Raw genomic sequence first — 12,664 nt, forward strand, 5'->3', positions numbered from 1 at the left:
CAGCTACTTTTCATCTCCGATGGGAGCAGTTTGAGAGGCCACCTCTCCTTTTCTAGCTTCTCTGCAAAGCTCTGTAGCAGAGTAAGGCGTTTGTGATTTTTTTTTTGGGGGGGGGCAGGACAGCTCTAGTGAGCAAAGCTGCATTTCTGCCAGTGGCCTCATTAAGGAACTGCAAATGGGGACATCCCGGCCCATCACTCAGGTGAAGAGCTGTGCTTCAGTCAAGGTTTGCATAGCAACAGTGAGAGCATAGACATCAGTAAAGGTAAAGGTAAAGGGACCCCTGACCATTAGGTCCAGTCGTGACTGACTCTGGGGTTGCGTGCTCATCTCGCATTATTGGCCGAGGGAGCCGGCGTATAGCTTCCAGGTCATGTGGCCAGCATGGCGAAGCCACTTCTGGCAAACCAGAGCAGCACATGGAAACGCCGTTTACCTTCCCGCTGTAGCGGTTCCTATTTATCTACTTGCATTTTGACGTGCTTTCGAACTGCTAGGTTGGCAGGAGCTGGGACCAAGCAACGGGAGCTCACCCCGTCACAGGGATTCGAACCGCCGACCTTCTGATCAGCAAGCCCTAGGCTCAGTGGTTTAACCCAGCGCCACCTGGGTCAGTAAAAGCATGCAAAAAGAGGCAATTAGTTCAGTGTCTTTGTGTGTGTGTGTGTGTGTGTGTGTGTGTGTGTGTTTTAAAAAAACCCTTCTTAAAGGCTTCCAGGAAAGGTTAGCAGCCGGGATGAGGAACTGGTGGTCTTGTGGACTGATGGGAAGCCGAAAGGAGAAACAAGCTGGTGATTTTTTTTACATGGAGCAGGGTGAATAGGACATATCAGGACAGACAAAAGGAAGTCCTTCGTCATGCAGCGTGCAGTCAAACTGTGGAACTCTCTCCCACAGGAGAGCCACCAATCCAGGTGGCTTTGAAAAAGGGTTAGAGAGATTCATGGAGACGAGGGCTAGCAATGGCTACTAGCCAGGATGGCTAGGCTCTGCCTCCATAATTGGGAGACAGCAATGCAGTGGCTGGAAGCCACAAGAGGTGTAAGTGCTGCTCTTGTGCTCAGATCCTGCTTGCAGGTTTCCCACAGGCCTCTGGTTGGCCACTGTGAGAACAGGATGCTGGACTAGTTGGACCGTTGGCCTGATCCAGGCGGGGACTCTTACTGTGTGGTTCCCCCGTTCCTTCGGGACTTGAAGTTGAATATCTTACGCAAAGCCATGCTCTTCTGCAGCCCTGTGAAATAGCTCAGCCCCCAAACCAGTTTCTTTGTTGTTTCTGAACCTGGATCTGTCCTGTCCACACCCAACAAACTTTTAGCTTCCCTTACAGTCACTGTTAAAACGAGAGCATCTCTTGCACGGGACTTTGTGCAACTGGTTGACTTGGGGCTGTGTTTTCCCCCCTCCAGTTCCTGAGGGAAGACTTGAATTACCACGACCCAACGGTCAAACACAGCACCTTCCATGGAGAGGATAAGCACATCAGCGTGGAAGATCTTTGGAAGGCCTGGAAGTCGTCTGAAGGTAAGGCTGGCGTCCAGCTCTGGCTGCCTCACCTCAAAAAAGGAGACTGCAGAGTTGGGAAAGGTTCAGAAAAGAGAAGCCCAAATGATCAAGGGGGTGGAGCAACTCCCCTACAAAGAAAGACTGCAGCTTTTGGGGCTTTTGAGTTCAGAGAAAAGGCTAGTAAGAGGCTGCATGATAAATGTTGATACAATTATCTGTGGCGTGGAGAAAGTAGATAGAGGGGAAAGCCTCGCTCCCTCCCTCATAGCATTCAAACTCGTGGGCATCCAATGAAGCTGAATGTTGGAAGATTCAGGACAGAGGGAAGAAAGTCCTTCCCACAGTGCAGAGTTAAACTGTGGAACTCCCACCCACAGGAGGCAGTGATGGCCACCAAACAAGGATGACTTTAAAAGAAGACCAAACCAATTTGTGGAGGAGGAGATGGCTATCAGTGGCTACAGGGTACCAGTTGCAGGAAGCCACAGGAAGGGAGGGTGCTCATGTGCTTGAATCCGCTCTGGGAACAAGATGCAGGACTAGATGCTCCCCCGCTTTGGCCTGATCCAGCAATGTTCAAACTCTGCCTCTCTGCTCCTCCCTCCCTCTCCTGCTCTCTCTAGCAACCTCTTTCACCTTGGCCAAGCCACTTCCTTCTCCTTCAGCAAAGCCTCTCTCAACTGGCCTGTGGCTTCCTCCAGGGCAGTCCTTGACCGGTTTCAACTTTTGCATTTTTAAAAACCGAGTTTGCATTTGTGACCCCTGCGTCATAGTAGAACAAGGCGAAAATAATATGCAAATAAAAAAATATAATAAATGGGGGAAATTTCCCTTTCCCTCTCCCCCCTCCCCGCACTGCCCTCCTTTCCTGTGGCGATAAAGAACGAGCGAGGTTCAGTAGTGAGTCACAGGAGGCCCTGCTTGAAAGACAAAGGGCGTGAGTGGGAAGGGCCACGGCGCGTCTGAGACGATTTTGGAATATTAGGAGCCTGGATTAAATACTAGTGTGTTTAATCCTGTATGTTTAACCTTGTTTTCCACAAATGTTCATTTGCAGGGCATGGGGAATGTAAACGGTTAAGGCATTTCAGGAGACACACACTCCTGTTCCACTGCCCTGCTGAGAGGCTCAGGATGCTTCAAGGAAGCTGAGTGTTGGAATATCCATGGCAGATAAAAGAAAGTCCTCCTTCACACAGCAACTAATCAAACTGTGGAACTCCCTCCCACAGGAGGCAGGGATGGCCACCGACTTGGATGGCCATAAAAGAGGATCAGGCAAATTCATGGGGGAGCAGAGAGGGCCTTTGAAGGCTGCTAGCCAGGTTGGCTATGCTCTGCCTCCACAATCAGAGGCAGAAATACTTCTGAATACCAGTTTCTGGAAACCGCAGGAGGGGAGAGGGATCTTGTGCTCAAATCCTGCTTGTGGGTTTCTCACAGGCATCTGGTTGGCCACTGTGAGAGCAGGATGCTGGCCTAGATGGCCTACTGGGCTGATCCTGCAGGTGTGTTCTTCAGAGTTGTATCCGCTCTCCAGTACCGAGGCATCCTAGACAAGGCAGCAGCGAGAGCAGAAGGTTTGCAGTGCTCTTTGCTCTCCAGAAGTGCCACAGTCGTGCAGAGGGTGTTGAGTGCCTCCAGATAAGGCCTCAGCTCCTTTGCCTGCCACACTCAGCAAACACTTCCCTGATGCTGATACTTCTTGCTCACTTTATGGCCTTGTTAATCTCCCCCGGCTGCTACCCATTCTAATCTTCATGTACTTGTCAGGTTTTTCCCCCAGCAGAAAAGTTCGGCTTGCAGTCTGAGAGCTTTGCTGCCAGATCCTGTCCTCGTTGTGAAGCTGGCTAGACCCTCCGCTGCAAGTCAGAGCGGAGGCATTTTATTATTATTATTATTATTATTATTATTATTATTATTATTATTTATTCAACTTATTCACCGCCCTATACTGGAGGTCTCAGGGCGGTCCACAACAATACCACAACATATAAAATCAAACCAAAAGCAATAACCCAATACCCCCGCCCCCAAAGCCACATTCTAAAAGGACGTTGGATGTCAATAAGATCAACCAAAGGCCTGGTTAAAAAGGAAAGTTTTTGCCTGGCGCCTAAAGGTATATAATGAAGGTGCCAGGTGAACCTCCCTGGGGAGAGCATTCCACAGAAGGGGAGCCATTGCAAAGAAGGCCCGTTCTCGTGTTGCCACCCTCCGGACCTCTTGAGGAGGAGGCCCACGAAGGAGGGCCTCAGAAGATGATCTCAGGTTCATATGGGAAGAGGCGGTCCTTGAGGTATTGCAGTCCTGAGCCGTTTAAGGCATCTTCTCAGGAGGGAGGCAGGGCCCAACAGCACAGTCGCAGGAGCTTCTGTGCTTTCCTGTGCTGTGTTGTCTGAGGGCAGAGGATGCTCTTATATCCTCACCTGTAACCATTGGTAGAAAAGCAGTCAATTTTTATCAGCACGGAGCAAGTTGGTTTTCTGCTGCTTCAGAGGGTAGGACCCAAACGTATAGATTCAAATTGCAAGGAAGGAGATTAAGAAGAACTTCCTGAGAATAAGAGCTGTTTGACAGTGGAGCGGTCCACTGTGTTTGAGGAAGAGCAATTGTCCACCGCCTGGTCCTGCATTTCGAAAAGGCCCAGCCCGCCGTTAGTTTTATCTGAACAAAGATTCATTGGGTGAAATGTCCCTGCACCAGGTGACCCTCGTGGTCCCTTCCAACTCTATGGTTCTATGAAAGTAAGGAAAGAAAGAAAAGGGGAAAGGACACAATAAAACATTTTTTAAAGCAGAGGAACACAACAATAACAAAATAACAATAAAATACAATTACGCTTACGGAAGTATGTAGTTGCACAGGGACAAGCTTGTCTCTCACATGGGTAGGTCACCTTCCTCCTTGAAGGGCAGTTCAGCCACCCCGTCTCAACATTTTAAACCACCTCTTCTGGTCAGAGGAGACTGGCGTTCACACGCTCCCAGCTACACCCCGTCTCTCTCTGCATGCACTCTGAGGTGCAAGTCTTATTCAGCTGAGGGCAGTTTCCCCCATACCAGTTATTTTGCCTTATTAAAGTCACTCCTATCATGTTGCACAACACGCCCAGCCCCGGCTGGATTTAAATGTCTGTGGCAGCCCCCCCCCCCCCGACTAAGCTAGCAAGCAAGAAGCGACCAGCCACACCCAGCCACCCACCCAAGCCCTTCCACCCCAGGCTGCTGCCAGGCTCTGGCTGTTTGAGGCTCCTTCCTTCCCCGCCCACCTGCATCTGCCTTCAAAATTGTCTGAACAAAGAGGGGAGGCTTGGCTGCAGTGCCTCTGCCCACATGCCGGCTGCAGGCTTCTTCTCTCCTCCGAGGAGCTTGGCGGAGTGAGCGCTGGAGTCTGTAGGGCTGAACGGAGCAGAGGAACGCAAGGAGAGCCCTGCTGGAGACAAGATCTAGTGCAGCATGCTGAAGAGCACTTTCTCCCCTCCTGTGGTTTCCAGCAACTGGTATTCAGAAGCATTGCTGCCTCCAGCTGTGGAGATAGAGCAGAGCCATCCTGGCTAGGAGCCATCGATAGCCCTCTCCTCCACAAATCTGCCCCATTAAGCCATCCAAGTTGGTGGCCATCGCTGCTTCCTGTGGGAGGGAGTTCCACAGTTTAACTCTGCTGCGTGAGGAAGGGCTTTTCCCCAGCATTCAGCTTCATTGGATGCCCTCTCTGTGAGAGAGGGAGAAAGGCTTTTCTCTATCTACTTTCTGTGCATAATGGTGTAAACTTCAAGCATGTCACCTCTTCCTTGCCTTTTCTGCAGAGTCCCAGATCTTTCCTCAGAGGGGAATTGCTCCACTGCCGGCATAGAACTGAGCATTTGTGAAAGGGCAGTGAGTAATGTTGCACTGAAAGGGAGGCTCTGTGTGTGCCGGTAGCAGTTTGCACAACCCTCTATGGAAGATAAAAACACAATAAAATTAAGAAGAGTAACAATTAATTGCAAATGCATTCAAACCCAATTGAAGCTATTTAGTTCAATTCATTCAACAACATTGATGAGCTTGATCCTGGGATTCCAGCGTGTTTCAAAGGCATTTACACCTCCAGCACCCCATTGCCTCTTGATGGCCCCCCAGGTAATCCCACTACACACTTAAGGAACCACTTTTTTACACTGAAATGCCACACATCTGTCGGATTCAGGCTCTTAAGGGTTTTTTTTTCTGCACTTCAGACTTCCTAATGAACTTCCTCCAGAGAAGTGAGAACCACTGTGGCATTCTTGCTTTCGACTTGCAGCAATTTTTTTAAAAATAAGCTACAAATACACTGTACAGTTATGGGCACCTGCCTGGCTCTGTCTTACACATGCACACCCCAATTTATATGTGGACAGACTTGAACAAGCCATCTGTCGAGAGTGCCCCCTGCCATCCACTTAACAGGTTCCATTTTATTGATGATTGAGACCTCAATTTAGCTGTATTTTATCTTTCCATGCTGGTCTCCATAGCTGTGACCCCTCAGTATTTGCTTTTGGATGAAGTTCTCAAGAGAGCCAGCGTGGTTGTGTTAGAGAGTGTTGGACTAGGAGGACCTGGGAGAGGCCAGGGTTCAAATGGTGGCTCAGCCATGAAGCTCCATGGGTGACCTTGGGTCAGCCACTCCCTCTCAGCCTGCCCCACCTCACAGGGTTGTTCTGAGGATAAAACGGGAAGGACAACTGTGTACACCACCTTAAGCTCTTTTTAGGAAAGGAGGGATATAAATCACGATGGTGATAGTAGTCCTGTAGTCCTGACCTGTAGCTCGCATTTGCAGGAGCTCGATCGTTGAGTGTGGCAGCCCTTACACTTTGGAACTCCCTGCCTATTGATACCAAGCAGCCCCCTTCGCTGTTCTTATTTAAAACAAGCCCAGCCAGATGCTGAGAAAGTTGAGGCGGATTTTTAATCTGTAACTTTCATACGTTGGAAATGTTTCTTGGTTTTATTGCTTTATCTTCTTGTAAACTGCTTTGAGGCTTACTGCAACCAAGCGGCATGTAAATTTTCAAGAAATGAATAACTAAAAGCACAGCTTGCACAGAGGTCCTGACTCTTTCCCTGCTGTTGGTGAGAGCAGCCCCAGAGTCCCATGGCTTCAGGCAGAGATCCCATATTCCCTTGGGGGGGGGGGCGTTGACAGATGCTTAGCTGCTGCATCCTAAGTTTCTTTACCCGCCCACACTGCGTTTCTCTCTGTCTCTCTCTGCCACCACCCTCTTGCTCCTTCCCAGTTCACAGCAGCTTTCCACATCTGCTTCTCTTGGGTGTCTTCTTGACGCTCCTGAGCTGTCAGGGGCAGGAGGAGAGGAGCAGTCTGTTTTTTGTCATGTTGAGTCTTGCCTCCTCCTTGAAGGAGGAATAAGGGCTTCTTCTAATTTTGCCCAAAGAAGTGGACCAATGACATTGCCATACTAAAATACAAAAGGGGGAAAGCCTGTTTATTGGTCCAGCTGTTCTCAGCAGACATACAGATGACTGCATGGTTTGGTGTGAGACTGAGCTTTTTTGTCAAGTTAGCAAATTGCCTGCGATTATGGCTGAGCAGGGATTTGAAGCCTGGTCTCTCAGGTCCTGATCCAACACTCTTCCCGCTGTGCCCTGCCCTGGTCTGACATCCTTCCATACATTCGCTGATTTTTATTTTTATTTTGCCCCTGTTCCCTGTGTCCCTTTAGCCCCTTATAGGATTTACTGTAGAGCCTGCAAAAGGTCCAGCCTTTGCCAGGATTTTCTGAAATTATGTTCCTGTTAGTTCAGAGAGGTTTGGGGGCATCCCGTGGCACCAGAAACATAATACAACTCAATGGATGAGCCAGACAGTGACAGGAGACAGGAGAGAGATGGGAGGTCTGGGGATGGGAGCTGAGACGGTGGGGCCTGAAGACCGGCTGCTGGTTGGTTCAGCCACTGACTTGCCCTCTCCCACCTTTTTTCAGTGTACAACTGGACTGTTGATGAGGTGGTACAGTGGCTCATCACCTACGTGGAGCTGCCACAGTACGAAGAGACCTTCAGGAAGTTGCAGCTCTCAGGACATGCCATGCCAAGGTCAGTTCCAGTGGTGCAAAAAAAAGGAAGCTGGGCTGTGGGTTCCCAGGGTTCTGTGAGAACGCTGCTTGGAGATCCCGAGTAAATTGGCAAAGCCAGTTTCAAACCTGCTTTCGGTGTATAGTGTCAATGGGCCAGCGGCGGAGTAGTTGTTGGAATGTTGGACTATGACTTGGGAGACCAGGGTTTAAATCCCTGCTGAGCCATGAAATTTACAGGGGGGGGGGGAGATCCACTGCCTCTCAGTCTGACCTCTACCCAACAGGTGGGATATAAATGCCACATTATTTATTATTATTTATTATCCGAGGATCACAGGGTGCTTTACAATATCAAAACACAAAAACGCACAACATAATAAAGAAGTATTGCAATAAATGCAATAAATAAAATTATGTAAAAAAAATAAAACATATCCATCTGGCCACTTTCTCATTCTCACACATTTGTGGGGGGCTAACAACCAGCTTCCTGGGTTTAGCGAGAGGTTTTCTCGGCAAAGCAGAGAAGATATCCCAGCAAAGGAAGCTTTCCTGCTTTATGAAATGAGAATAGCTGATCCAAAATATCCTTGTGAACAACCAGGAAGCTGCCTGTTAATCTCCTGCCTAGAGATGTAAAATTTCCGGAAATTTTGAAGTTCGGGAAAAAACCCATCCCCCCCCCCGGAAAAAAACGGAAATTTTCGGAAAAATTGAGAAAATGCTACATTAGCACTTCTTTTTTCTTTTGCAGATTGAAAGTCATTCTGTTACTTTAGAAACAAAATATAACTATGGACAATTTTAATGGACATAAAATTATCACAACTAGCATATTAAAAATATAGTGCATCCAAACAGGAACTGAAATTTAACTTGTCATTCATCACTGTTTGCTATGCAACATGCTTACTCCACCTCCCATGTTTTGCCCATGAGACCTTATGTATTTCCTCACACTGATGTGTGTGGTCTGTTAACCACTTTAGCTACTACTACAGTATATGCTTAAATTAGTTTATTTCACTTTTTAAAGACTGTTTTACAGCATTTAATGTTTAAAATATTTTCATTTCTTTTTTTCTTTCATAACACTTCTCTGATTGCCACAACAACACATATACTTTCAGGCCCTTTTTGTTGCTCTATATTTTCTTCCAGTGCTTTGAGGCCTAGTGAAGAGGAACAGAACCAATGCATACCACAGGCATGCAAAAACAAAACTGAAACCTTTTTCTTTTCTGGTGACAACAGCACCTCCTAAAGGAAGAAATGTATCTTGTTCTTGCATTGGAGAGTTCAGTTTGTAACCCAGGATTTGCTTGTCCTCACATAAATTAGAATACGGTAATCTGATACCATACATATTTTTTAAAAAATGATTTGTAACATATTTGAACCCCTTATCTTAAAATATTTTATTCATCGTGTTAAAATAAAACATTCCATAATCTATTTTTTATTTTTCTAATTTTTTGGAAAAAAACAAAGAAGGCTTCAGGAAAAAAAACAATTTCCCCCCTGAATTTTTCTGGGTTTTTCCCGGGCTTTCACATCTCTACTCCCGCCTGCCTGCTGCTGGTGAGTCCTGATGGGCTACCTGGCCAAGCTGTGCTTTTTGCTCCAAATGCCCTTCAGATGTGACCACCTCCTCCGCCTCCCTCTTTCCCACAGGTTGGCAATCACCAACGCCACCATGACAGGAACTGTCCTGAAGATGACCGACAGGAGCCACCGACAGAAGCTGCAGCTCAAGGCCCTGGACACGGTGCTCTTTGGGCCGCCTCTCTGTGAGTGACGTTCATGTGGTCACGTAACTGTATGTGGGTGGTGCGTGTCAGCTGACGTGTAGATGGGGAGCTCCTCCGGGGTGCTTCCGCTAGGCACTCCAGAAGCTGCAAGGACTCCTTGTCTTCTTCGGTGATCCCTTGTAGCCGAGTAAGATTGTCTTCCATAAGCACAGTTTTAACAGTGAGTCCATAAGGCCAATTCCTTCCACAGTGGAGACATAGGTTTCCGGGCAGGAGTGGATCACTGTGAGGGTTTGCCAAGCGTGCCTTCCTCTTAGCACGTTTCTCCCTTTTGTCCTGAGTTTGAGCATCTCCAAAGCCCATGACACCTTTGGTAAAGGCTGTTCTCCAACTGGAGCGCTCGCAGGCCAGTGTTTCCCAGTTGTTGGTGTTTATAGTACAGTGGTGCCTCGCAAGACGAATTTAATTCGTTCCGCGAGTCGCTTCGTATAGCGAAAAATTCATTTTGCAAATTGGCTCCCATAGGAACGCATTGAAGTGAGGTTTCCCATAGGGTGCCTCGCAAGACAAAAAAAAAAAACGTCTTTCGAGGCACCCTATGGGACGAAAAAAAATTGTCTTGCGAAGCGTGCCATAGGAAACTTCGTCTTGCGAGTCTCCATTGAAATCGCAAAATGCTTTTGTTTTGCAAGTTTTTCGTCTTGTGAGGCATTCGTCTTGTGAGGTACCACTGTACATTTTTTAAGATTTGCCTTGAGAGAGACTTTAAACTTCTTTTGTTGACCACCAGCATTACGCTTTCCTTTTTAAAGTTTGGAATAGAGTAGTTACTTTGGAAGATGATAATCAGGCATCCGCACAACATGACCAGTCCAACAAAGTTGATGTTGAAGAATCATTGCTTTGATATGGGTGATCTTTGCTTCTTCCAGTACACTGGCACAAGTTTTTGGTATGAGCCATTCAACAGGGGAAGGGGCTTCCTTGGAAGGCGGTAGACTCACCTTCATTGGGTTTTTAAAAGCAGAGTTTGGATGGCTGTCTGTCAGGGATGCTTTAACTGAGATTCCTGCAGTGCAGGGTGTTGAAATAGATGACCCTCGGGGTCCCTTCCAGCTCTACGATTCTATGCATTAGTTCTAGTTTTCTTCTTGTTTGGACTTGATGCCCGGATGGAATGGAGGAGAGAAAGTTTGGAGGCTGCCTGTAGCTGAGAAGAAATCCCCCTTTCCTGAAGATTTGCCAGAGTGATTTGGGAGTTGGGTTTTGACACTTGGACTGCCTTTAGGTAATTCGTGGCATAGAATTTACTTTGTCGGTTTGGCTTTTAAGTGGTTGTGGCCCAGCCTTGCCTCATGGAACAAGGAAGGGGGAAATCCAAAGAAATGTGGCTTTGGCATCCAAGACAAAACAGAAATCTGTAGCCAGAATATTCGGAATCTCTTAGACAGACAGGTAGATTAATTTACCTTTTTATGCATTTCCTGGAAGTGTTTGTGTTGCTGGTTCTGGACTGCTTCAACTTCTGGTTGAAAAGGGAATAAATCTAAACTGGCCATATAAATTGTGTGGAAGCCCTCAGGGCCTGCAAGTACTCTAGGAGAGAGGTGGATGAAGAGCAAAGTGGATGATTTATTTATCATTCTTAAGTGCTGTTTTTCCCTTGTGGGATTCCAAGTGGCTGCAATAGATCTAACGAAGCTGGTGTCTCCTTCTGCTTGGCTCACAGGCTCTGGTGAATAAGTGGCTCACAAGTTGATTGTCAGGTGTGCCACTGATGGGTCTCTGGGACACCTGATGCTTTGCCAGTTTCTCACAGGCATCTATCTATTTGGCCTCTGTGAGAAAGGATGCTGGGCTAGATGGCCTGATCCAGCAGGCTCATGTTAGGTTCTTTCAAAGGGAGGGCATCCCTTCACAAGCTCTCCATACTGCTAATAAAGGTAAAGGTAAAGGGCCCCCTGACCATTGGGTCCAGTCGTGACCGACTCTGGGGTTGCGCGCTCATCTCACATTATTGGCCAAGGGAGCTGGTGTACAGCTTCCAGGTCATGTGGCCAGCATGACAAAGCCGCTTCTGGCAAACCAGAGCAGCACACGGAAACGCCGTTTACCTTCCCGCTGTAGCGGTTCCTATTTATCTACTTGCATTTTTACGTGCTTTCGAACTGCTAGGTTGGCAGGAGCTGGGACCAAGCAACGGGAGCTCACCCCGTCACAGGGATTCGAACCGCTGACCTTCTGATCAGCAAGCCCTAGGCTCAGTGGTTTAAACCACAGCGCCACCTGGGTCCATACGGCTGATACTGGCAAACATTTTGGGGAAAGGTGTGACAAGGTGATTTAGTGGTGGGAGGCCATAGTGGTGACTGAGGGCAGAGAGGCATCGAAGCTTCACCATCTTCCTGCTCAGCTTGGGAGCATAAGGAGAGCTCAACCTGTGAAACAGATTCCATGATAAAATTAAGGGTTTTCTGTTTGCAAATAAATGGTTTATTTATTGGGCCAAGGTAGAGGGTGGGAGTTTCCATCACTACCTTTATCTAGCAGCAATGACCGGAGACCTGGACCTGTGCTCTCTGGCCCGACTCATGGACACTTTAGCTGAGATTCTTGCATTGCAGGGGGTTGGACTAGATGCCCCTTGAGTTCCCTCCAACTCTAAGCTTCTATGATTCTGTGGCGCTTTCTTTGATCCTGGTGTCAGACAGGTCCTTTTGGGAAGAATCTGAATTCAGGCTTTTTATTCTCCCAAGGAACAGAAAGCTTGCTTGAAAGGCACTTTGGCTGTGAAGAAACCCATTTGCTTTGATCAGGAAGAGGCGATTAATCAAATTATTGCAATTATCGGGCTCACATATCCTGGCCACTCTAAATATTTACAGCCCAGTGCATTGTGTTTAGGTTGCCTTTGCCTGGTAATGAGCTGAGCGGCAGCCGAGTCCCATTAGTTAGCAGTTCTTGGAAAGGCCGTTTGCTGCCTGCAGGAAGCTCACAGCCTTCGTGCAGCCCCTGCTGCCATGCGCAAGGGCCTTCCTTGTGCACCAGGGCGGCCTCAGTCTGGGGCAGTAACTGAAATAGGGGAGGACAGGTTGCAGGAGGCAAGTGGGGATTTCTCCCCGTGGGGGCTGGGACTTTTAGAAGACATCTGAAGGCAGCCCTTTATAGGGAAGTTTTTAATGTTTGATGTCTCGTTGTGTTTTTATATTGTGTTGGAAGCCTCCCAGGGTGGCTGGAGCAACGCAGTCAGATAGGCGGGGTACATATAATAAAATTGCTATTCTTATTGAGGGGCCTGCTAGCCAGGGGCCACACAAGAACATAAGAATGCCTGCTGGATCAG

General features: G+C 47.8%; 1 protein-coding gene across 9 annotated transcripts in view; it reads left to right on the top strand.

Annotated features, from left to right (window-relative positions):
• Window positions 1-12,664, top strand: part of STIM1 (stromal interaction molecule 1) — a 108,543-nt gene that overhangs the window by 65,956 nt on the left and 29,923 nt on the right. For all 9 annotated transcript variants that reach the window (XM_088668911.1, XM_088668913.1, XM_088668908.1 and 6 more), the window contains 3 exons: window positions 1,410-1,524; window positions 7,478-7,589; window positions 9,245-9,360. In XM_088668911.1, coding sequence (XP_088525037.1) covers window positions 1,410-1,524; window positions 7,478-7,589; window positions 9,245-9,360 — 343 coding nt within the window. The remainder of the gene's footprint in view (window positions 1-1,409; window positions 1,525-7,477; window positions 7,590-9,244; window positions 9,361-12,664) is intronic.

The sequence above is a fragment of the Zootoca vivipara genome, chromosome 4, assembly GCF_965207765.1.
Source record: "Zootoca vivipara chromosome 4, rZooViv2.hap1.1, whole genome shotgun sequence".
Lineage (NCBI taxonomy): Eukaryota > Metazoa > Chordata > Lepidosauria > Squamata > Lacertidae > Zootoca > Zootoca vivipara.